Raw genomic sequence first — 20,683 nt, 5'->3', positions numbered from 1 at the left:
AAGTAGACAAATTGAAGTGCTAATGCTGAGGCTTTGTGTACACAAAGGATTCAGATCATGCTGTTTCCAAGTTAGGAAAGAAGGTACCCAAGATTATTCCCTAATCCCTATTTAATCGCTTTAAAAACATGGAATAGTTTAGTTTTAAATATTAGTCTTATATTGCAAATTATTCTGTGATTAATTGCCTTTTTGCCATTTATGTTTTCCTCATATATAACAAAAATGTTACTTAGCATTGTTGCAGAACTTTCATGTTGAAGTGTTGTTTAATTCCTGACTGTATTGTCTTCTGTGTAGAAGAATGTGTGCTCGTCTAAGATTATTATATTGATTTTGTTTCTGTTTAAATATATCAGAGTCACATTTTGTAAGAGTAAATATAGGTTTGTTTTATTCAAAGTAGCAGTTACAAGAGCTATCACTGTTGACCTCTCACTGTGTGCCAGGTACTTTCCTATGCACTTGACCACCTTAGCTCATTAACCCTCACCAGGAAGGTAGTATTATCATCTTCCTTTTGCAGGCATAGGAAGCCGAATTTCCCAAGGTCATCTAGGTAGCACATGATGGAGCAAGCATTCCAGAGTGAGCAGTCTTGCTCTAAAGTACTTACTTCTAACAGAGACAGTTAGATGTTACCAAATTACTTATTTGAGCAGAATCATTTTCTCTATCCATGCTTTTACTTCTACATCTACTACTTGAGGTACTTTCAAGAATGTCATATATGTAAGGCCATATAACTTGAAATTTGATATTCAACAATGTAAATAATGATGCAATGGTTGGTAAATAAAAGTAAGTGGGCTTATGAAATAGAAAACGCCTACTTTGGCAAAGTAATTTGACTGTATCAAACTGAATTCCAGTTATTCCCTTATTTGTCCTGCAAGGAAATTTTCAGGGAACTCTTGAGAACAAGAGCTAATTCTTTGTAACTTGCACAGTGACTTGAGTAGTAAGTGGGTAGAAGGATGTACAAGGTCGTCTTTCTTGAGTTACAGACAGAATCTGTGGCCCTTGTGGGTAACAGGCTCCCGATTCCTTTTCACAGGATAATCATTGTGATTTAACTGCAATCTTTTGAGTAGTCTTATGACTGATGTGAATCTGAACAGTGTCCCTTCTACATGAAGCTATTATTATTCATTGGATTAGAACTGGACATTTATGATTTTTAAAGGGTTTAATTTAGAAGTAAAGTTTATTTGATTTTTTTATGGAACCATATTTACTAGTCTTTATGTCTTAATTTCAACAGCATCACTGCAAAACTTGAAAGAGCTTTAGAAAAAGTTGCTCCTCTTCTTCGTGAAATTTTTGTAGACTTTGCCCCATTCCTATCTCGTACACTTCTTGGCAGTCATGGACAAGAGCTATTGATAGAAGGTATGATTTCTCTCTCTATTCTAATTATTTTAGTTTCTTATAATGTATCTATTAATCATGGCATAACTTGTGCTACTAGAGGAATATGTATTGCCAAAAGAATATAAAGACATTGCTTCCACAAATTCTAGTAACATATACATATATGCTTTCTCCTTATTCATTTTTTAAAAATAGCATAATTGCACAGTCAATACTAATAACAGAATGAAGAACTTTGAACAAGTGTTGGAATGGGAAGCTCTGGCCCTTGTAATCCCAGTCCGTTAGGTGGGCTATATATCCTTCAGTGGGGTGGCGTGTTTACTAAGCAGTGATCTCTAAACTAACTTAAGAGCCATGCATCTTTAAGTGACTTTTCTTACTCACACATAACTCGTGTAATGTGAGAATCCTTAACTGAGAGCATGTAAAGGAATACTGATCTGGGAATTGATGAAACTGTTATCCTCCACTCAATAGCAGCTTAAATGGAGTGAGAAGGCAAAGAAGATAAATTAACTGTTGTGAAGATTTAATATATACACCTCTATTAGGAGCTTCGAAAATGATTATCTGAAGCCTTATTTCTTTAAAAAGAAGTTTTGTTTTATAAATAATCATGAGCTTCAGAAAGGGGTAATCACTATCTAGATGATCCTGTAAGTAATGGCTTTAGGTGCCATTTCTTGGATTTAGCAGCCTTATATATATATGTATTTTTTGTTTTTCACTTCCTATTTACTGTAGAAATTTTTCTGTGTCTGTTCTTTTATTTTCTCAACTGCTTTTACAAATATGTTTCTGTTAGGGGAGACAATAATAATGAATAACCTGAATTTAAATCCCTGTTACATTACTTTCTTAGTTCTAGAATTTTGTGAGTTACTTAGCCATTTTGTAGCTTAGTTTCTAGTAAGATATGTCAATGATAATGCCTCCCTCCAAGGGTTCTTGTGAGGATTAAATGGTATAATACATAGAAAGCTCTTAGAACAGTGACACATGGTGGGCTATCCATTTTTTTTAATATTGTGTTCCTGCTCCAGGCCAAGCACTATCTTAGCTACTTGGAATATATTAGTAAATAACAAAGATCCCTGCCTTGGGAACCTTATATTCTATCAGAGACCATAAACAAACATCAAGCAAAATAAATAATTAAATTATATAGCATGTTAGAAGATGATAAATGCTAGGTAAAAGGGTAAATAAAACACAGGGGATTATAGAAATGGCAGGGTTGGTGATTAATTTTAAATAAACCAATAGTAAAAGTTACATCTCAGCAAAGACTTAAAGGAAGTGAGCCATACAGCTTACTAGAAGAGTGTCCGAGGCCAAGAGGGTAGTTACTGCAGTGACTCTATAGCATGCGCTACCTTTATAATAAGAAAAATTCAATAAACATTATCAAAAAAATATATCTCAAATATTGCTTTATTCCCTAAAAGTGTTTTTTCCCTATATTTATGTGTATATTTTCCAGAAATGATTTGACAGATTTACAGAAGAAATTCATAAGTAGTGGACAGAGACATGCTAAAATAAACACGGAATACAGTTAGTAATGTAGTGATGTTAGTGATGGCTCCTGTACTGTTACTAAAACTGGGCCACAAATTCAGCGCTAAGTTTTCCAGCAGCGAAACCAAGGAAGGAATTATTTGAAAATTGTTTGTGACAGTTTTAAATTCTAAGGAATCATTGTCAGATGACTTTTTAACTGTTCTGTGTTGCTCAGTCAGAATCCCGCATATGTAACCCTCTTTCCAAAATTCTCCGTGGCCAGACATCTGAACTGTTTATTTCTTCCCAGCACTGCAGAGAGAAGGCAGGAGAAATAGCCTGGTAATTGAGAACTGTTGTTCTTGGGCTTCCCTAAATTTGCCTCAAATACTCTGAATTGAGTTGAAAGAGAATTAAAAATATTCCTCTTAGATTTTTAGCAAGGTTACTATGCTAAAAATGAAACATTAGAACAAGTTATATATTGAAAATTCACTTTCTGTTTGCTTGGCAGAATATAATTTAATTTTTTTCACTTTTCTACATCCAAAGAATTTTAACATAACCTGTTTTTAAAACTATGTTGATGTAATGTTCATACCCCTTCTTTTTGTGTTAAAATGGTTTTTCTTAATACAATGATGATGCAAATGGTAGATTTTTAGGTTTTGAATTTTGTTTTTTAAATGCCATTACTTGGCAAAATAGAAAGTTGACAACCTTAGGATATGGTCCTCTATGTTTTTGCGAGGCCATACAGTCCAAAAATCTAGAAACCTCAGCTGTGTACTAGAATGACATTCAGTATCCCTCACAATTTAGTCATAACCCTTCCTTTTTGGACTCAGCTAGTCTTCAGAATCTTGCTATAGAAGACATTCCTTTAACACGTGATGTTATGCATTGTCACATTTCTTTGTTTTTGTACCACTCTTCCTTCTGCTTTGGATCTTTTTCCTTTTTTCTCTCCCCCAAATTATTCTCATCCTTTGAGTCCTGCTTCAGGTTCCTTATGCTAAATTAATGCCTTCTCCTCTGTGCTCCTGTGCCATTTTTTAAATACAATATTAATAAAATTATTTTTCACTTATAAATAGGAAGTATTTTATCATTTTTATTAACATTGTCTAGCTTCGATTCTGGTACATAATATTGAGTATTTTTTCCTTGTACTTGAATAGAACATTATTTGTGTTACTGATGATGTTTGATAGAGGTAAGTTTTGAAAATAAGGGAAGATAGCCAAAATGTTTGTGTTCTGTGGTGAGAATTCCCCAAATTAGTCAATCATCCATACCCATGAGTTGGCTGCTGTCCTCATCCTAGGAGCATTGTTGCCCTCCACCCCTCCCTCTGGAAGTACATATCCTGTCATGTTCTCATTCTTGAACGTGTACTCTTGATCATTCTCTCTTTTTCCCTCTGCTCCATTTCCCTTCTTTCCATAATTTGATGCACTGTTCCTCTTCTCTGAGAAGAAAAATTGTCAAACTGTTGTGAAGAATCAGGAGATTGACATGAGAAAAATATCTTTACACTAGCTGTGGAATATTTCTGTTTAAAAATAGTGCTGCTGATGAACAAATCTCATTGCTTTTGATTCTATCATACATTTACGTATGGTAGGAACAAAACTGGATTTATGTAACTGAAGATATTTTAATGTCTTATGAGAAGAGAAGGCAATTACTCTTAATTTCAAGTAATCATAAAATATATTTGAATTGCATCTTTATTTGTAGTTTTATATTTAGTTTTTTCTTAATTTACACATGTATCCATTTGTTTTTTCTTCCAGAATAATTAATTATTGGTAGTTTATATTGTCTGTGTCCTTTAAAACACATACTAAAATAATGTCCTTCCATTTTCTTGATTTATATTTGTAGTGATTATTGGTACTTTTTTTTTATAAAACTATTGCATAACGATGGGTAAAATCAGTTAGTAATTATTGATACTCTAATTATTTTATCCCATGTGCTTGAAATCAGGATTCTCACTGAACGAACGAGGTCCAGATGTAAAGTAGAAAAGATTAAGTGAAAGCATTTAGTTCTGAATTTGAACTGAACATTATAAAAGCTACATTATTATGTACAATGCACACACACACGTAGACACACGTTCACGTATATACTCTAGCTCTGTCTACTGTTTTACATAGAAACGATGACCAAGTCAATAGCAGTGAGCACACCTACAGTCCAGATTGCAGTCTTGAAATATTATTTACCACTGAGAGAAACCAGAGCTCGTTGGAGAAATGGATGATTTCAAGGCTAAGGCAAGACGTATTCATGATTTGCTTGCAACACTTGGTGATACTGTAAAACCAAGGAAGACATCAAATACTGTCAAAAAGGCTCAGGGGCTAACTTAAGATGCCCTTATTAGTTAAAGATGGAGCATTAGAGCTTCAGCGAGTATAGTAACTGCAATGCATTAAACTCATGACATGTTTAATTCCATGAATCATAAGAATAGGTTTTTAAATGATTTGTTTGAATTTCAAGGATAGAGAACCAACTCATTATTTTGAAAACTCATCAATAAAAGGAAAGATTTATCTTGCCATTCCCATGTAAGCTCTGTCATTTCTGTTATCAAATCACTAGTGATAGGGGAGGGTATAGCTCAGTGGTAGAGCACATGTTTAGCATACATGAGGTCCTGGGTTCAATCCCCAGTACCTCCATAAAAGAAAAAAAAAAGTTAATTAAATAACCTAGTTATCTGCCCCACACACACAAAAAAACTAAATAAAAAGAACAAAAAAAGAAACTAGTGAAGGATGCTTTCTCTTTATAGAAATATAAATATATCCGATAAATGGTGGAGGGATTTTTGAGTTAATTTAGTGCCTTTTAGCATCCACTCAGGAATTAACAGATGGCATCAATTGCTGTTAACATCACAGAAAGAGAGACACTAGACAATCAGATGGGGAAAACACCGTCATCCATCCAGACTGACTATATGTCTACTTCTACAGATATACATACATATATAGACACATTTTGTATATCTGTGTTACATTTTGTAAAATTATTTTTAATGTGTTTATGGAGAAAGTTATAAAAATTTTAATGGTATTAAAGGCATAAATAATGGTGAACTGTTTGTTCGTGATAGGAAGATGGTGTCACAAAGAAGTAGATTCTGTCCGTGATTACCCATCAATTTCCAAAAAATTTTAATTTCAAAAAAATCTCAGGTTATTTTTAAGGAACTTGATGAGTTTTCTCTTAAATTTCTATAGTTGAATGAAAGGTTGAAAATAACCAAGATAATTTTGAAGATGGACAAACTGCTGTAATTTAAAAAGTGTTGTAATGGCCGAGAGATAGACAGATGACTGTGTAAGAATAAATATCCAGATCCCACACACACAGTAACATCATGTGATCATGTTGCCTTTGCAAAGAGAGACAAATAATGGGATGAGTGCACGTAGGTTAATTGGGTTTCATGCTGTTAATTAAAAAAGAAAAAGTGGAACTCCTTCCTTCCTTAATACATAAAACATCACTACTAAAATGGTTGCAAAAGCAAAACTTCAAAAGTTATAGAAAAAGAAAATATAGCAAAATATCTGTACTGCCAGAGGCAGGAAATATTTAACTAGACACAAAAGCATAAAATGTAGAGGTTGATAAATCTGATATTAAAATTATTTTGGTTTATCAAAAGAAACCATTAAAAAGTGAAAAGGTAGTGCCGTCTGCAAGATAGTGAATTAGGAAGCTCCAGACCCTCATTCCCCCACAGAAATACTGAATAAACCACAATATATTGATAAAAAAGAGCTTTACTAAAACTCTAGAAACAAGTTAAGAACCTGCAGCAAACAGGCAAACCCTGAAAATGGTTGGAAATTCTAAGACATTTTGTTTGCCTTGTGCCATCTCTTCCCCAGTGCAGTATGGTACACCTGGTCAGGAGGAAATCACTGAATTTCCACTTCCTCCCTTGGAATGGAAGAGATAAAGTGCAAGTTCCTTGCAGCATTCTAGGTTTTCTACTGGTTGCCCGAAGGACTAATTTCTGTCTTGCCTATCTCAAAGTACTAATAAGAATGGAGGCAGAGTTTCAATGCTAGATTGAAGGCTGCTGAAAGAAATGGCAGGCAGCGTGACCTATTAGAGCTGCAGGAGGCCTGCAGACCTGTGGGTGATTGGGAGCAGGGATTTATGGGAAAAGGTCTGAGGGACCCTCAGCCTTTAAGCCTGGCTAGTTAGTGACCATCTTTCCCCTATACAAAGACAGTTCTTAAAGACTGGGACAGGTGACTTTTTTCAAACAGTTTTTATATAGGGGTTAAATTTTTTCCAGATTTTTTTCAAAATTCTTGACCCTTGTATAGAAGCATTTGGTTGATGTTTGTTCCAATTCTAGCCAAAATCTTCAAGGGTGGTATTTTTATTATAAAATTCTCAAACAATTAAAATTATATTATAGTCTTCAAAAATATTTACTGTTAAGTTTCTATAACTTTTATTCCTTACTTTTGAAAGCAGTGTTAATATAAATAATACTTAGGCTTTTTTTCTGTTCTTGAAATCAGACTAACAAATCACTTTTCCAAAATAAAAAATAACGGTTTAGTTAACTATCTTTATATTATCTCTTTTGCTCATAAGTGTTGAAATAATTACTTTTAGTCTAAATTCTCTTATTTAAATAGATGTAGTAAGTATATCTCATTCATGAAAATATGGTGCTATGGCAGTGTTACATCCTAAATTTCTAATCGATAAGAATAAATCTGTGAACTGGATTCTGTAAGTCAAATGATCATTAAAGATTATTGATGTAAAAATATTATATTTTTTATGCTAACAGTTCTGATTTTTCAGTTTCAGTCTTGCTAACTCCTGACAGTATCCTATAGTGAATGTATTTAAAATACTATATATATGATTAATTTCCATATCACTTCTGAGAGGTGACAGAGCAGTAGTCACCTATTAAAAGTCACTGCTATTAAAACTTCATTATAAGAGTAGCAATGGACGTGATAACTGTGCTTATGTTTAGTGACTACCTGAGACATTGAAAAATACTTTGTGTGTTTAAAGTTTCAATTTTTACACAAATTTAACTAAGTTTTAATGCACAAGATGATGGTCTCACCTTAAGGAATTAGAAAAAGAATTTAGGTAAGTCCTACTCTAGGCATAGATGAATAATCTGACAACAACAACAATAACAACAACAACAACAACACTTTAGGAGAAATTGTACATAAGGAGTTAACCATAATTTGAAACTCATTCTTAAAGAATAAAAAAAAAATGTAGTTCTCAATGTGACACACTCCAACTTTGTATATTTCATTGAGTTATTTGGCCCTTTGAATGCTAACATGGATAAATACCAGTTTTCTCTGTGTTTTACAGAGATCTGATTAATAAAAAAGAATTGAATAAAGTCTACCATGTAAAATGGGTGCTCTCCATTTCTTTCATATTTGACTAATTATTGCTACCTAACATCAAGTTGTGAATTAAGAGTCTAACACCAGTTACCTTATGCAGGAAGGTACACAAGCTCTATATTCTTAAGTTTTATCTATTACAAAATTGAATTATGAGCAACTTCTACAGATTTTCATACTTAATATTTTTATTTTTAGTGAATTTCATATACAATGCAAATTTTTGTTTTAAGGAATTCAGCATTTCTCTTTGCTCTCTGGATTTATCTTAAATCCAGAAGTACTCTAGAGCAAGGTTCTGCAAACATTCTCCTTAAAATCTAGATTGTTTGTGGATCAAAAAAACAGTCTCTGTCACTTGTCCTTTGTTTTGTGTGTTGTTTTGTTTTTACAATTCTTTAACAGTGTAAAATCTGTTCCTAGCTTACTGGCCATGCAGAAGAAAGCAGCAGGTTGTATCTGGCTGTAGTTTGCCACCCCAGTGTAGACTAAGAGATAATGGCATCATCAAAAGAACAATTAAATTTAGATACTACTGATAACAGTAGTCTTTTTTTTCCCACTTAATTGACTGTGGTTATTTTTCTATATGATGGTGCAAGTTGAAAGTCTCATATAGTATCGGTAATTCCTTTCTATACTAATTACTCTCAAGGTGTTCCTTAGCAAATGGTTATAGGAAGACATTTTTCTCTTATTGTATTCATTACATGGTATCCTGGATACCTGTTCTCCTTGAAAACTTTGTTTAAAACAACAGGTTTCATTTCTTCTAGCTGCGAACCAGGCTCAACTGGTATAATTTTCCAACCAACCATGATTCAATGGTCTGTTGCTTAAGATTGATCTATATTGACTGCAGAAAGCATTTCTTTTCCTGTTTTTGATGATTACTTTTGGTAAATTTTATTTAACTGCCACTTAGGAGCCGTTGTCCATTTTTTTTGCATAATTTTGCCTAAGCAGCACTGTGTGTCCTTAGTTTCTAAAGTTGTTACTAGTGATGTTATTTTAAGAAAATGGTCACAAACGTGTACCAGTGATATTTTGTTTCACATTCCACATTTTTGCAAATGATAGGTACATTTTTGCATTAGGGGGAAAATACTTCACATACTGTGCTGAATCTCAAAAAATTTAGGAATTTATAATCAACCATTTTTACTCAAGTAAAATATTTTGTGTGTAATTTAAAATTTTTTATCTTTCTAAATTATTCTTTAGAGGTATTTGTTGGTATATAAACAGATGATCACCTGAACTATTACAAATATGATAGTTAAATGATGTTTTATCAAAGGCTCTCATTACAATTTTCAAATAGCTGCTGAAAATTTTTAGATACTTGAGTTATTTGGGTTGTCAGAATGTGAACAGATTGTAGTATAACATAAGTTTAACTAAAGAAACAATCTTTCAGAAATGACATCTTCAAAAAGGATTTTTTCATATGAATCAGCAGAGTGGAAAAGGGATGCCTGATTGATTAGCTGTATCACTTGACTCATCATGACAGTCTGTGCTTTACAAATTGTGACAGCCAGATGGCCTTCATATAAAAATTACGATCTAACATGAAGAACAGAACATCCTTGAGTATCTGTTACATAGTATACTGTATGTGTTTAAGGATTTATTTTAAATGCGTAAGATCCCATTTGCCTTCTCTATGCTTCCAAAAATGGGGAGATCAAATTAAAATCCATGAGATGACGAGAGTGTTTAGTCAAGAGTAACATTTCTTTAATAATCTAGGTTGAATATGATGTCTGCATAGGCTATTAACAGGAACAGGAATTAAGGGGTAGTGGCATAATGTTTTGAAGGAACATTTATTCTCAAGGTTTTCCTTAGTAAATGGATTTATTTTTCCACTTTTTGTCATGATAGAATAACATGGAGTGGACTTGCCCTCCAAGTGTAACTAAATTGACAAATTCATTTGATGGATTTAATGGCTTATTATACAGTGATTAAGACAGTAACAGTGAACTAGAAGGTACAGAATGGCATTTTTACAAACTGAAGTAGGAAAAACCAATTAAATAAATAAAAAGATAACAGAGGCACAGGAGTCTATATGATAAATCAAGTAGTTTAACATTCATGGAATTGGAGTCCAAGAAGGAGGTTAAGACAATATGTGTGTAGTATTTTTTGAAGAAATAATAGCCAAATAACTTGAAAACTATAAATCCTAAGACCCAAGAAATTCAGCTAACCACAAGCAGAATTGACACAAAGAAAAAAATTCCATGGAACATCATAATCACACTGTTCAAAACCAGCATTCAAGAGAAGAATCTCAAAAAGTAGTCAGCAACGTTAAGCAACGCAACAGCTCATTTAAAAATGATTTGAACAGATAGTTCACCAAAGATCACACTACTATGACAAATAAGCACAGAAAAAGATGGTCAACACCATTACTAGTAGGTAACTGCAAATTAAAACCATCATGACTCAACATCACGAACAAATGAGAATGGCTAAACTTTAAAAAATATATATCTACTACTACCAAATGCTCGGGAGAATTTGGAGCAACTGGCACTCTCATCCATGGCTTTGAGAATGCAAAATGACAGTTACTGAGGAAAATAATTTGGAAGTTTCTTATGGAGTTAAGCATTCACTTACCATGGGACCCAGTAATCCCATTCCTTGATACTTTCCCTAGAGAAATGAAAACTTATCTTCTCACAGAAAGCTGTAGTTGAATGTTCATAGCAGCTTTTATTTGTGATAGCCCAAAGCTGGAGAAACTCAAATGTCTTTCAGTGAGTAAAAGAATAGACTATGGTGCATTCAGACAGCAGAAAAAAGGAGCAATCTATTGATAAACCTTACGACTTGGATGAATCTCAACATTATTGTGTGGAAGAAAAGCTCATATCAAGGGTGGTATCTGTTATGTTTCCCTTTTGGGGACATTTTCAGAGCAGATCAGTGGTGGCCAGGGTTTATAGGCAGGAGGGGGTGTCACTGTAAAGGAATAGTACAAGGGATTCCTTGGGATGATGATGATACATAAATCAGTACATGTGCTAAATCTCATAGAGTTCACAAAGTAAAAAAGTGTGTTCACTTGTAATTATTTAAAATTTAAATTAAAAATTTTAAATTGCTGTCAGAGGAAAAAATACATTACTTACAAAAATAAAATTATCATCAACCTTTAGTCAGAAATTATGCAAACTGGAAAATAATGGGATGTCTTTCAAGTGTTGATAGAAAAGACTTTAAACCTGAAATTTTTATCCAGTGAAAATATTCTTCAAAAATGAAGGGTAAATGATGACTTTTTCAGACAACAAAAGAGGATAAAATTCATTACCACCACAGCTGAACCTTAAGAACTGTCAAAAGGAATCCTTTAAGCAGGGGGTTAATGATACTAGTTGAAAACTTAAATTCACACAAAAGAGGGTGCAAAAAATAGTTAATATATGGATACATATGAAATATTTTCTCATTATAAATTGATGCAGGAGAAACATTTATTAAAATTCAGTACTCATTCATGATAAAGCCTTTGAGAAAAATAGGTCCCAAAGAGAACAAAACTTAACCTAAAATTTATATCTATGAAAAACCTAAAACTAATGTCATACTTAATGAAAAAGCAAATGAGATTGGGAGTAAGGGAAGGATTTTGCCTCACACCACTTGAACTCAACATTTTACTGGAGGATCTAAGTAGTGCAGTAAGGCAAGAAATAAAAATAAAAGAGAAGCAGATTGAAGAGGAGGAAGTAAAACTTTTTAATTGCAGTTGAAATTATCATGTATGTGGAAAATCCTAAGAGTCACATGCTTTACTGATTCAGAACATAAAATGGTACAACTTTGAAAACCAGTTTGGCAATGTTTCATAATTAATAAACATTCATCTAAAATTTGACCCAGAAATTCCACTACTGTTATTATTCAAGGAAAATGCAAACATATATATATATACATAAAGACTTATACAAAATTTCACAGCAATATTCATAATAACCACAAAATGGAAAAACTATTCATCAAAAAATGAGAAGATAAACAAATGCTTATGTTCATATGAGAGATTGCTGCCCAGCAATATAAATAAATAAAACTACTGATACTCATAGCCAAACGCATGGATTTCAGAAACATTTTGCAAGAGAAGCCTGGCTCACACGAGTTCATATTGTATGATTTCATTTTTATAAAGCACTGTCACAGAAGAAATCTTTTTTATAGTGTAGAGTACAGGACAGAGGTTGTTTGGGTCTAGGGGTATAGAGAAGGTTGAGTAGGAATAGCTTTTTGTATTGACCTAATTGCTGAGCATCTTGTCCAAATTACTTTCTTCCTTACAAATAAGTGGAAGTTAAGTTGTCGAAAAAAACTCAGAAATGTTTACTAAGGATAGATGTTAACAAAGATTTTTCCATCACAGATAACTTCTAACATGAAAACAATATCCTCTAGAAGTAGAAATCTTACTTTTCCATCATAAATAAAACATTTTCAAACTGCACAGTTCTGTATTTCAATATGGAAATCTCCTTTGAGCCAATAAAGATGATTAACACAAGAACATGATCCGTCAAGAAGAATGATTTTACTAACGCCCTCAAACCAATGTTATTTTTTCATTCATAAAATTATTATGATTCTTATCATATACTCATTGACCAACTGAGCTGGAACTATATTCCGGCAGTCTAATGTAAAATCAAGCACTGATGAAAAGTCAGAGAAACCTTATTTACTAGAAGGATTTACTTAATATAGTATATGTAGTAAGTCAAGGATACTGGTATATATACTATACTACATTAAGTGTTCTGTGGTATACTATAGAAATACAGTCAGAGGTAACACATCATCCCCTTGTCTCCCAGAAGAGAAGTTAGAAGTAGAGCATACAGGAATGCATCTCTTCAGAAATAGGAGATATGAATAACAGTGTATAAATCAAGAGTAGACCAGGAAATTGAGTATCCTTAGCCAAAACACATAGCCCGAGATTAAACATGGGGACACCTTTTAAACATGTAGAAGAATATTTTGGGGAAGAAACACACCCTGGATACTTAAATTAGGAAGTTTTAAAGTACAAGAAAGCTGTGAACTGTTCTAGATCAAGGGACACTAAAAAGATATGACAACTAAATAAATGTAGTGCATAATCTTTGTGTCTTGGATTAAAACAGAAGTTTTTTAAAAAATGTAGATTATCCTGAATGTATTTAGTAGCTGACAGCTCTCTTTGTCCTTCCTTAAGTTGCTCTAAGGCAAATCCACATTTTTTTTAAAATTGAATTCTGATCATTTTAGGTATGAACTGTTATAAATTTTTTTTAAATTTTAGAATATTAAATTACATACTGAGAACAAACTTGAGTATTACTTATTGTTTCCTTCTATTTTAATAGATTTATAGAAAGCATGCACTCCCAGTAGTTACAGTGGAACTAAAGCGTCTGTAGCCCATGGTGTCAGGGATACATGAGGATGATGGAGACACCTGTGTATAAAACTCAACTAGTTATGAACAAAATTCCTACCTAAGAACAAATGACTGCTGTTTTAAATTATGGAACAGCAGCATCTGGGAATGGGGCTAGCAATGCAGGGACAGTGTGCTTGCCCCATGTACATATCCTGTGTATTGTTTGGTAGAATGATTGATCCAAGTAATGAAACAGAAGTTAATTCATGGATTACTTATACAATCCTTCATTTTACTTAATTATAGAACCAACAAATGTAAAGCCTTACATGCATTTCAACAATACTTTATATATATATATATCAGATAAATTAGAATTTTCCGTTAGTGATTTATAGGTTTTATATGTTATAGCTAGGAAATTCAATGAAATCAGTTTATTTCTAGTCATAGAAGAATATGAGGAATTCAGAAAAGTCTTTACGTTATTGAATTCTTTTTTAATGATCATAAATGCTTTCTATTTACCTCCATTTGCCTGGCTGACTGCTTTGTATTCTTGTATCATAAATTTCCTCTGGAAAGACTTACCCAATATCCTAGACTAAGTTAGTTTCCCTTGTTAAACCTTTCATAACATAGTATACTTTTTCTTCAGAGCATGTATGAAAATTGTAATTGGTAACCCATATTTGTATAATTACTTGGTCTCTGTCACCCACCAGCCTTTAACCTCCACAAGGACTCTAGGACCTGCCAGAGTGCCTGGCATTAATTATGTATCCAAAGAACACTTGTGGGTGGGTAAGTGGATGGTAGAACAAATGAAATTGCTTTCCATAGTCAAGTAGCTTTCAGTAATTGGTCTGAATGATAAAAGAGAAGGGTCTAATTTTTTGAAGCAAGCAAAAAGCAAAAATCCCTTGTTTACTTTATTCCAGTGTTGTCTGAGGATTTCATGAGTGATGGTGATAGTAACCAATTTTAAATATTGCCCATGAAATAATATATTTCAGTACAATACTCTTAAGTTTTATGTATAGCCTTAAAAAGCTGATATTTATCCTTGCTTTATTTTCAACTAAATTTGTAAAGCAAAATTTTGTGAAATAACAGTACAACATACACAAAACACAACTTTGGGTGCACGTTGGTCAGGTTTAAACCTGACAAAGGAACCATGTATGTAAGGAAAGTGAAGACACCAGGGCCAGAAGAAGACATATTTGTTCATGACTACTATTGAAAATTGTGGAAAGGCAGAGACACTGACTTTGCCAAATACATATATTCTAGACAGAAAAAAAAAAAACCTAGATCCTACGTGCATGGGAGGATTTTGAACAGAAAGAGAGAAAAATCTAATATGATTAAAATACAGTCTCTCAGTTGTATACAGCAAGTTTTAAATAGGAAAGTTTAGAGGCAGATAGAGCAAATAAGATTTTATTGAATAAAGATAGTGTTTAAATGAAATTCTAATGTGAACCAAAAATTTTCAAAAAGACGGTTGAAAGGCAATTTCAACTCAGATAAAGTATATAAAAGCCTCTGGCTTCATTTTCTCTACTCAGTGTCTCTTCTGTCTTTGGGAATTTGACATGTACATACCAAAAAGCTGCAGCATAATTGTCCATTTGATGTGTAAAACTAATCCCTGTTACAACAACTACCATCCTTTACTAGGCCCATTATAAAATGGAAACACTTAAGGGCTGTAAGTTAAAGCCCTATAAACTGTAAAGGATTTAAATCTTTATACCAACACCGAGTACTACCCGTCAGATTACTCACTTCTCATTCTTGTTTTCAAGTACAGGATGAAATAGAAATCTCAGGCCTAAATATCTGACCAAGAACCCATAATTTTCCATATCATTTTGCCCACTATCATGCAAACTACTCATCTGGTCCCAGTTTAGCCCAGTAAGACGTGAAGGAAGGACTCAGAATCATGGATATGCAAGCAAGAAAGAACTATAGGTGTCCTTTAGTGTAGGAGTCAGTAGCCTTTTCCTTAAGGAGCCAAAAGCAAATACTTTAGGCTTCTCAACTTTGACTCTGTCATAACTTCTCAGCTTTTGCATTGTAGTGAGGCAGCAGCTGCAGACAATATGTAAAGGAATGAGCTTGACTATGAAATTTGAATATTGATTATTCAGCATTTGAATATTTTATAAGTTTCAAGTATCATGAAATATTTTTCATTCCTTTAACTCCAACCATTTCAGAATGTAAAAACTATTGTTGTTAGCTTTCGAGCCAGGAGGCTGGCCGGCTCTAGTGGTATTCAGGCTGCCGATTGTGACCCGTTAATGACACAGTGTAATCAATAAAGCATGCCATGACATAGCATAGCGTAGGCCGGAATATCTGCACTCGGTGAGAGGGAGTGCTGTTTTGTCAAACATTTATTTTAATTATATATACTAGATCATGATGTAAAATGTATTCCTTTAGGTTGTGGTAAAAACAAAGTTTCAAAATCATTAATCTGTTGTTTATCAGCAAAGATTGTTTGATATCAAGAAAGGCAAGTGTCTTAGCTCAAGGTTACACAGCTGTTTAGTTTGTATACTAAAACCATGTCTTCAGATTTTCAGTTTAGAGCTTCTTCAACTTAATTAAAGACTAGACCCAGAATAAAGAATTTTGTAATGCTAATAAAATTGCCTAGTTCTGAGAGCTCAGGCTAAACACTAGTATTAAAATATTTGGAAAAAATTATAAGAACTAACTGGTTTGTTACTAACATTCAGATAATTACTAATATCCGCGTATATAGTATTTTAAACACCACTACAACTAAAGAGAATACACACAGGCAGACTTTTCCTGGACCACGATCTCTGCTGTCCAGATACGTTTTTCCTTGTCTTTAGTTTCAGAGATTGAGGTCAGGCCCAGGGCATGTCACCCTTGACCATCAGTCTCCAGTCTGTCCTTCTCAGGTATCAAGACACAATTTTCCACGTTACAGATGCCCTTTAATTAGGTAGAGTTGCCACAATTTAGGTGGACCCTGGATCACAAGAGAAATAAGCCCTTTCTGCAGTAACTCTTTCCTCAGAAACCTTCTCATTTGCCAAGTGAGCATCTTTGGTTTCCTGTATTTCCTAGAATTCACCTTCTGCCATCCTGATACTTTTTTTCCTACAGATAGACTATTTCATTATATCCTTCGGAAATTGTAGTACTTCATCGACCTACTATTTCTGGTCCCATTATTGCAAAGGACAGTGTGATAATGATTCTGTCTTTAATTTTTTCCTATGTAATATGCAAGCCAAGATTGTTTAATTTTTTAAACATGGTGAGATTTTGATCAACTATTTTTCCATTTCAACTGTTTAAGTCAGTGTGTAGAACTGTTACCTTTGTGGACTTTCCCCAGAGGACTAAGCTTTTCCCTCTGTGTCTCCTTTAAAGTTTATTTTCCTGGATAAATTCTTTGTTTCCACTACTTTCTTTTGTGTATACATTGCCCCTACATGTAGAATCAGTGCTTTTGATCTATTTTTGCTTGATATCCAGTAACAAAATTTACTGGATTGCATATTAAATAAACATAAACTCTATTGTGCATAACAGAATCCATGAAATCTCCAATTTAGTCTTATAATACCAGTTTTAACTGCTAGAGGATTATTTTCTCCTCTTTCTCCATATGAAAATATGACGTACATGTTATTACCTATTCCTGAAATGTTGTTCTCTCTGTACTCAGTAGAGTTGTTGTAATTACCTAAGTCCAACCAAAGATAACCTTCTGATTAAGAATATTATTTTGACTTTGAAATAGTTACTTAAAAAGATTACGTAGGTTATTTCAACAGCTGTACTTTGCAACATTTAAACTAGAAAATATTCTCACTTTGTGTTTTCAGTTAATGTGTTTGTTTTGTTATATGGAAAAATCTTGGGGCTTGATACCCTCAGTAGAGATAGTTTTTTTTTTATAACAAACTGATTCTGATTTACAAATCGAAATACCATTTGCGATTGCTGATCTTGGAGTGATCTCTAAGTCAGTTTTTCCCAAGAAATTAATAACTGTACAACATTATTGCAGGTTAAATATTTCCTGTTGTTACTTTTACCATGTTCCTGTAATCACAATAGGAATTACTTTAATGAAATTATTTATCTTGTTTACCAAGTCAGCATCCTGTAATGGTTCTGAGATAGCACATCTTCTCTTCACATTAAACTTATCAGTTTATGTGCTGTGTCATCCATTAGAATACAGGCTTGTCTAGGACATGGAACATACCTGTTTCAAATTTGTGCCCTGGCATACAGGAAGTATGCAATGCTGTTTTCAGAATTGAATCATTAAATGTCTTTAATTCTTGGGAATGACTGGCTCCTTATTTTTGTCAGACATTTTTTATCACCATTTATTTGATTCCATTTTGTAGATTTCCCAGTTCATACTGTTTCAAAATATAGCTGTTATTTATAATAGATCTGTTATTACAACAAGAATTAGAAGAAATAAAAGCACCATTTACTTTTATAAATAGGGCTAATATTTTATGCTGAAATGTTATTTTTTATTGCAAAGCAATTCACATACTGACCTCTCTACTGTATCATTATTGGATAGTATTCTGGTACATATATAACCATATAATTTGATACCAAGATATCACTCTGAATTGCAGATAGCTGTATGTTTGATGTAGAATTTTCTAGGATAGACAAAGTAATCTTGTTAATTCAGTGATCTATACTTTTTTGCTTATATAATCCTTGACATATAATCACTATAAATGAATGCTTAGATGGAATATATGCTTATAATAATTTCTGTCACTTTTGACAGTATCTTCAATGTTGTAAAATGGAAGCAATTTCCAAGTTCTTCCAAATTCTAAAAACTTTCTATTTCATTCTTAAGAACGAAAAAAAAAATGGATTGATGACTCATCTCTATTTAACATTTTGCTTTAAGTGGAGAATTCAGTAAAGAAAACTCTTCCTTGGTCAGATTGGAGAACTTACTGCTCTGTGCATGGATAAGGAGTTTTTTGAAGGTCAATGCTCAGAGTGCTTCAACAATTTAAGCCTGTAATTATTGGATAAAAAGTTAATGTGCTCCTGAAAATAAGTGAGGTTCACCTGCCTGACCTCTACTTGAGCCTACCTTAACCTGTAGCTTGTTTTGTTTTTTTGTTTTTTTTGCTTTTTATGCCCTAATCACAATACTTACCAAATAATTTCCTTTTACTAGTTATGTTTTTAGATTTTTATCTTTGACTTTATGAATGCATTCTTAAGAAAAGTGATACATAGTATTTCCATTGTGCATTATTTAAAAGAGGCAATATTTTTCTGAAAACAAAAATAAAAAACTTAAAGATGTATATTGCTATAAAAGCAATTTTTAATTTAAGTTTACTCAAAACTGAGAACTTAAAATTATTAAATATATTAATTTGAGACTGTAAAAAAATGGAAGTCAGAATTTGGATAGTTTGGAACTATAACTATACCAATTATTCGTTTATACATACTGTGTTTAAAAGGAAGATCCCATGTTTTATAGAATATAAATCATTGTTTTATTTTTAATAAGGCTTTAGTATAGCCACTTTTATTCAACTCTATTCATATGATTTAATTGTATGACTATCTTGGTATATATTTTCTCTTTTGATTATTAATATTTCTTGAAATAAAATACATAGTTAAAACACATATCTAATTCTTAATAATTATTCAGTATCAGAGTCTTTCTTGGATAATGTCAAAATTTGAATCAGACACAGTTCAGTAGTTTTAGAATTTAATTGAGGCTTTTGGAATTTGAAGGAGCACAGGGAGAAGAGAGGAAAGTTGGTGCAGGAGAGTGATACAGGAATAACAATTGATTCTATAATTAAATTTAACCCAAAGAGAATTGAGGGATCCAGATGATTTATGATAGTGAATATGTCTTTTATTTCCCTTATTTCATCCTTATTCATTGCTGTTGTGATTAAATCAGGAAGTCAAAGAAAGGGCAAGACACTCAGGTCAATCATTCTTACTAGAAACTTGAGTCAAATACTGTGGATAAAAGTATTTAATAAAAACCTCAACAGTAGTTGTTTTAAGTTATTTAGAGGCATAATGCCTAGTTGTAATTTTCTTCAGTATTGTACTCTCTCTGGACACCTTCATATATGTATTTCTGTGCTTTATTTTTGTAACAGGGCTTTTTGCTCCTTGAGGTCAAAGACAGAGTCGTCTCTGTGATATAGCAGTGGCTTACTTAGAATTCCTTAAATTATTTAAATGAAAATATCTCAAGAGACAGCCAACTTAAAACTTAATTAATTCCAAGTGATTTGGAAATTTTAATCTACTGTTCAGTGTATGTAAATGAAAAATGGTATTTCCATGGAATGTGCAAAGGGAAGTGAAAGTCACATAGAAACAAAAAAAAGTGAAATTAAATACCAAGAATTTGCTGGACTATTTCCCTTGATACGACATTTTTGATGTACTAGCACAAACATGGTTTCTAAAGCAGAAGTTTAAAAAGAGTAAATCTACATCAGTGTTGCACATTTAATAGGTGTTAATAATAATGCCACGAGAATATTCTCTTCAGCTCAGCTCATTCAGTCAAAGCACTAGTAAATATCATCTAGGAACCATCACTGTGGCTTCATTTTTTATTGTAATCTATCATTTTGTGGAAAAATGACCTACTAAAGAGTCTTTTGAACTTCAGCTCTACCACTGCACAAGAATTCTTAGCAGAAGTAAAACTAAAAAAGAAAAACCATCCAGAGCCAATTCCTAGGTTACATCAATAGAACGACCAAAATCCAAAACAAAAACAAAACAAAACAAAACAATATGAATTTACAGTTTATTTTAGTAAATCAGTCAAAACTTCAGGGTATTATGTGACTACAGTTACAGTTAATCTTGTTTGTGAGTG

The 20,683-nt window shown here is 32.8% G+C and overlaps 1 protein-coding gene across 6 annotated transcripts in view; it reads left to right on the top strand.

The window, feature by feature from the left end:
* The window catches only part of NBEA (neurobeachin), a 536,299-nt gene that overhangs the window by 208,437 nt on the left and 307,179 nt on the right, over positions 1–20,683 (top strand). For all 6 annotated transcript variants that reach the window (XM_031465874.2, XM_064493205.1, XM_064493203.1 and 3 more), the window contains one exon: positions 1,265–1,392. In XM_031465874.2, coding sequence (XP_031321734.2) covers positions 1,265–1,392 — 128 coding nt within the window. The remainder of the gene's footprint in view (positions 1–1,264; positions 1,393–20,683) is intronic.

Source organism: Camelus dromedarius, chromosome 13, assembly GCF_036321535.1.
Source record: "Camelus dromedarius isolate mCamDro1 chromosome 13, mCamDro1.pat, whole genome shotgun sequence".
NCBI classification, from domain to species: domain Eukaryota; kingdom Metazoa; phylum Chordata; class Mammalia; order Artiodactyla; family Camelidae; genus Camelus; species Camelus dromedarius.
Note: the sequence above shows the minus strand (reverse complement) of the source record. Positions and strands in the feature narration are given on the sequence as shown.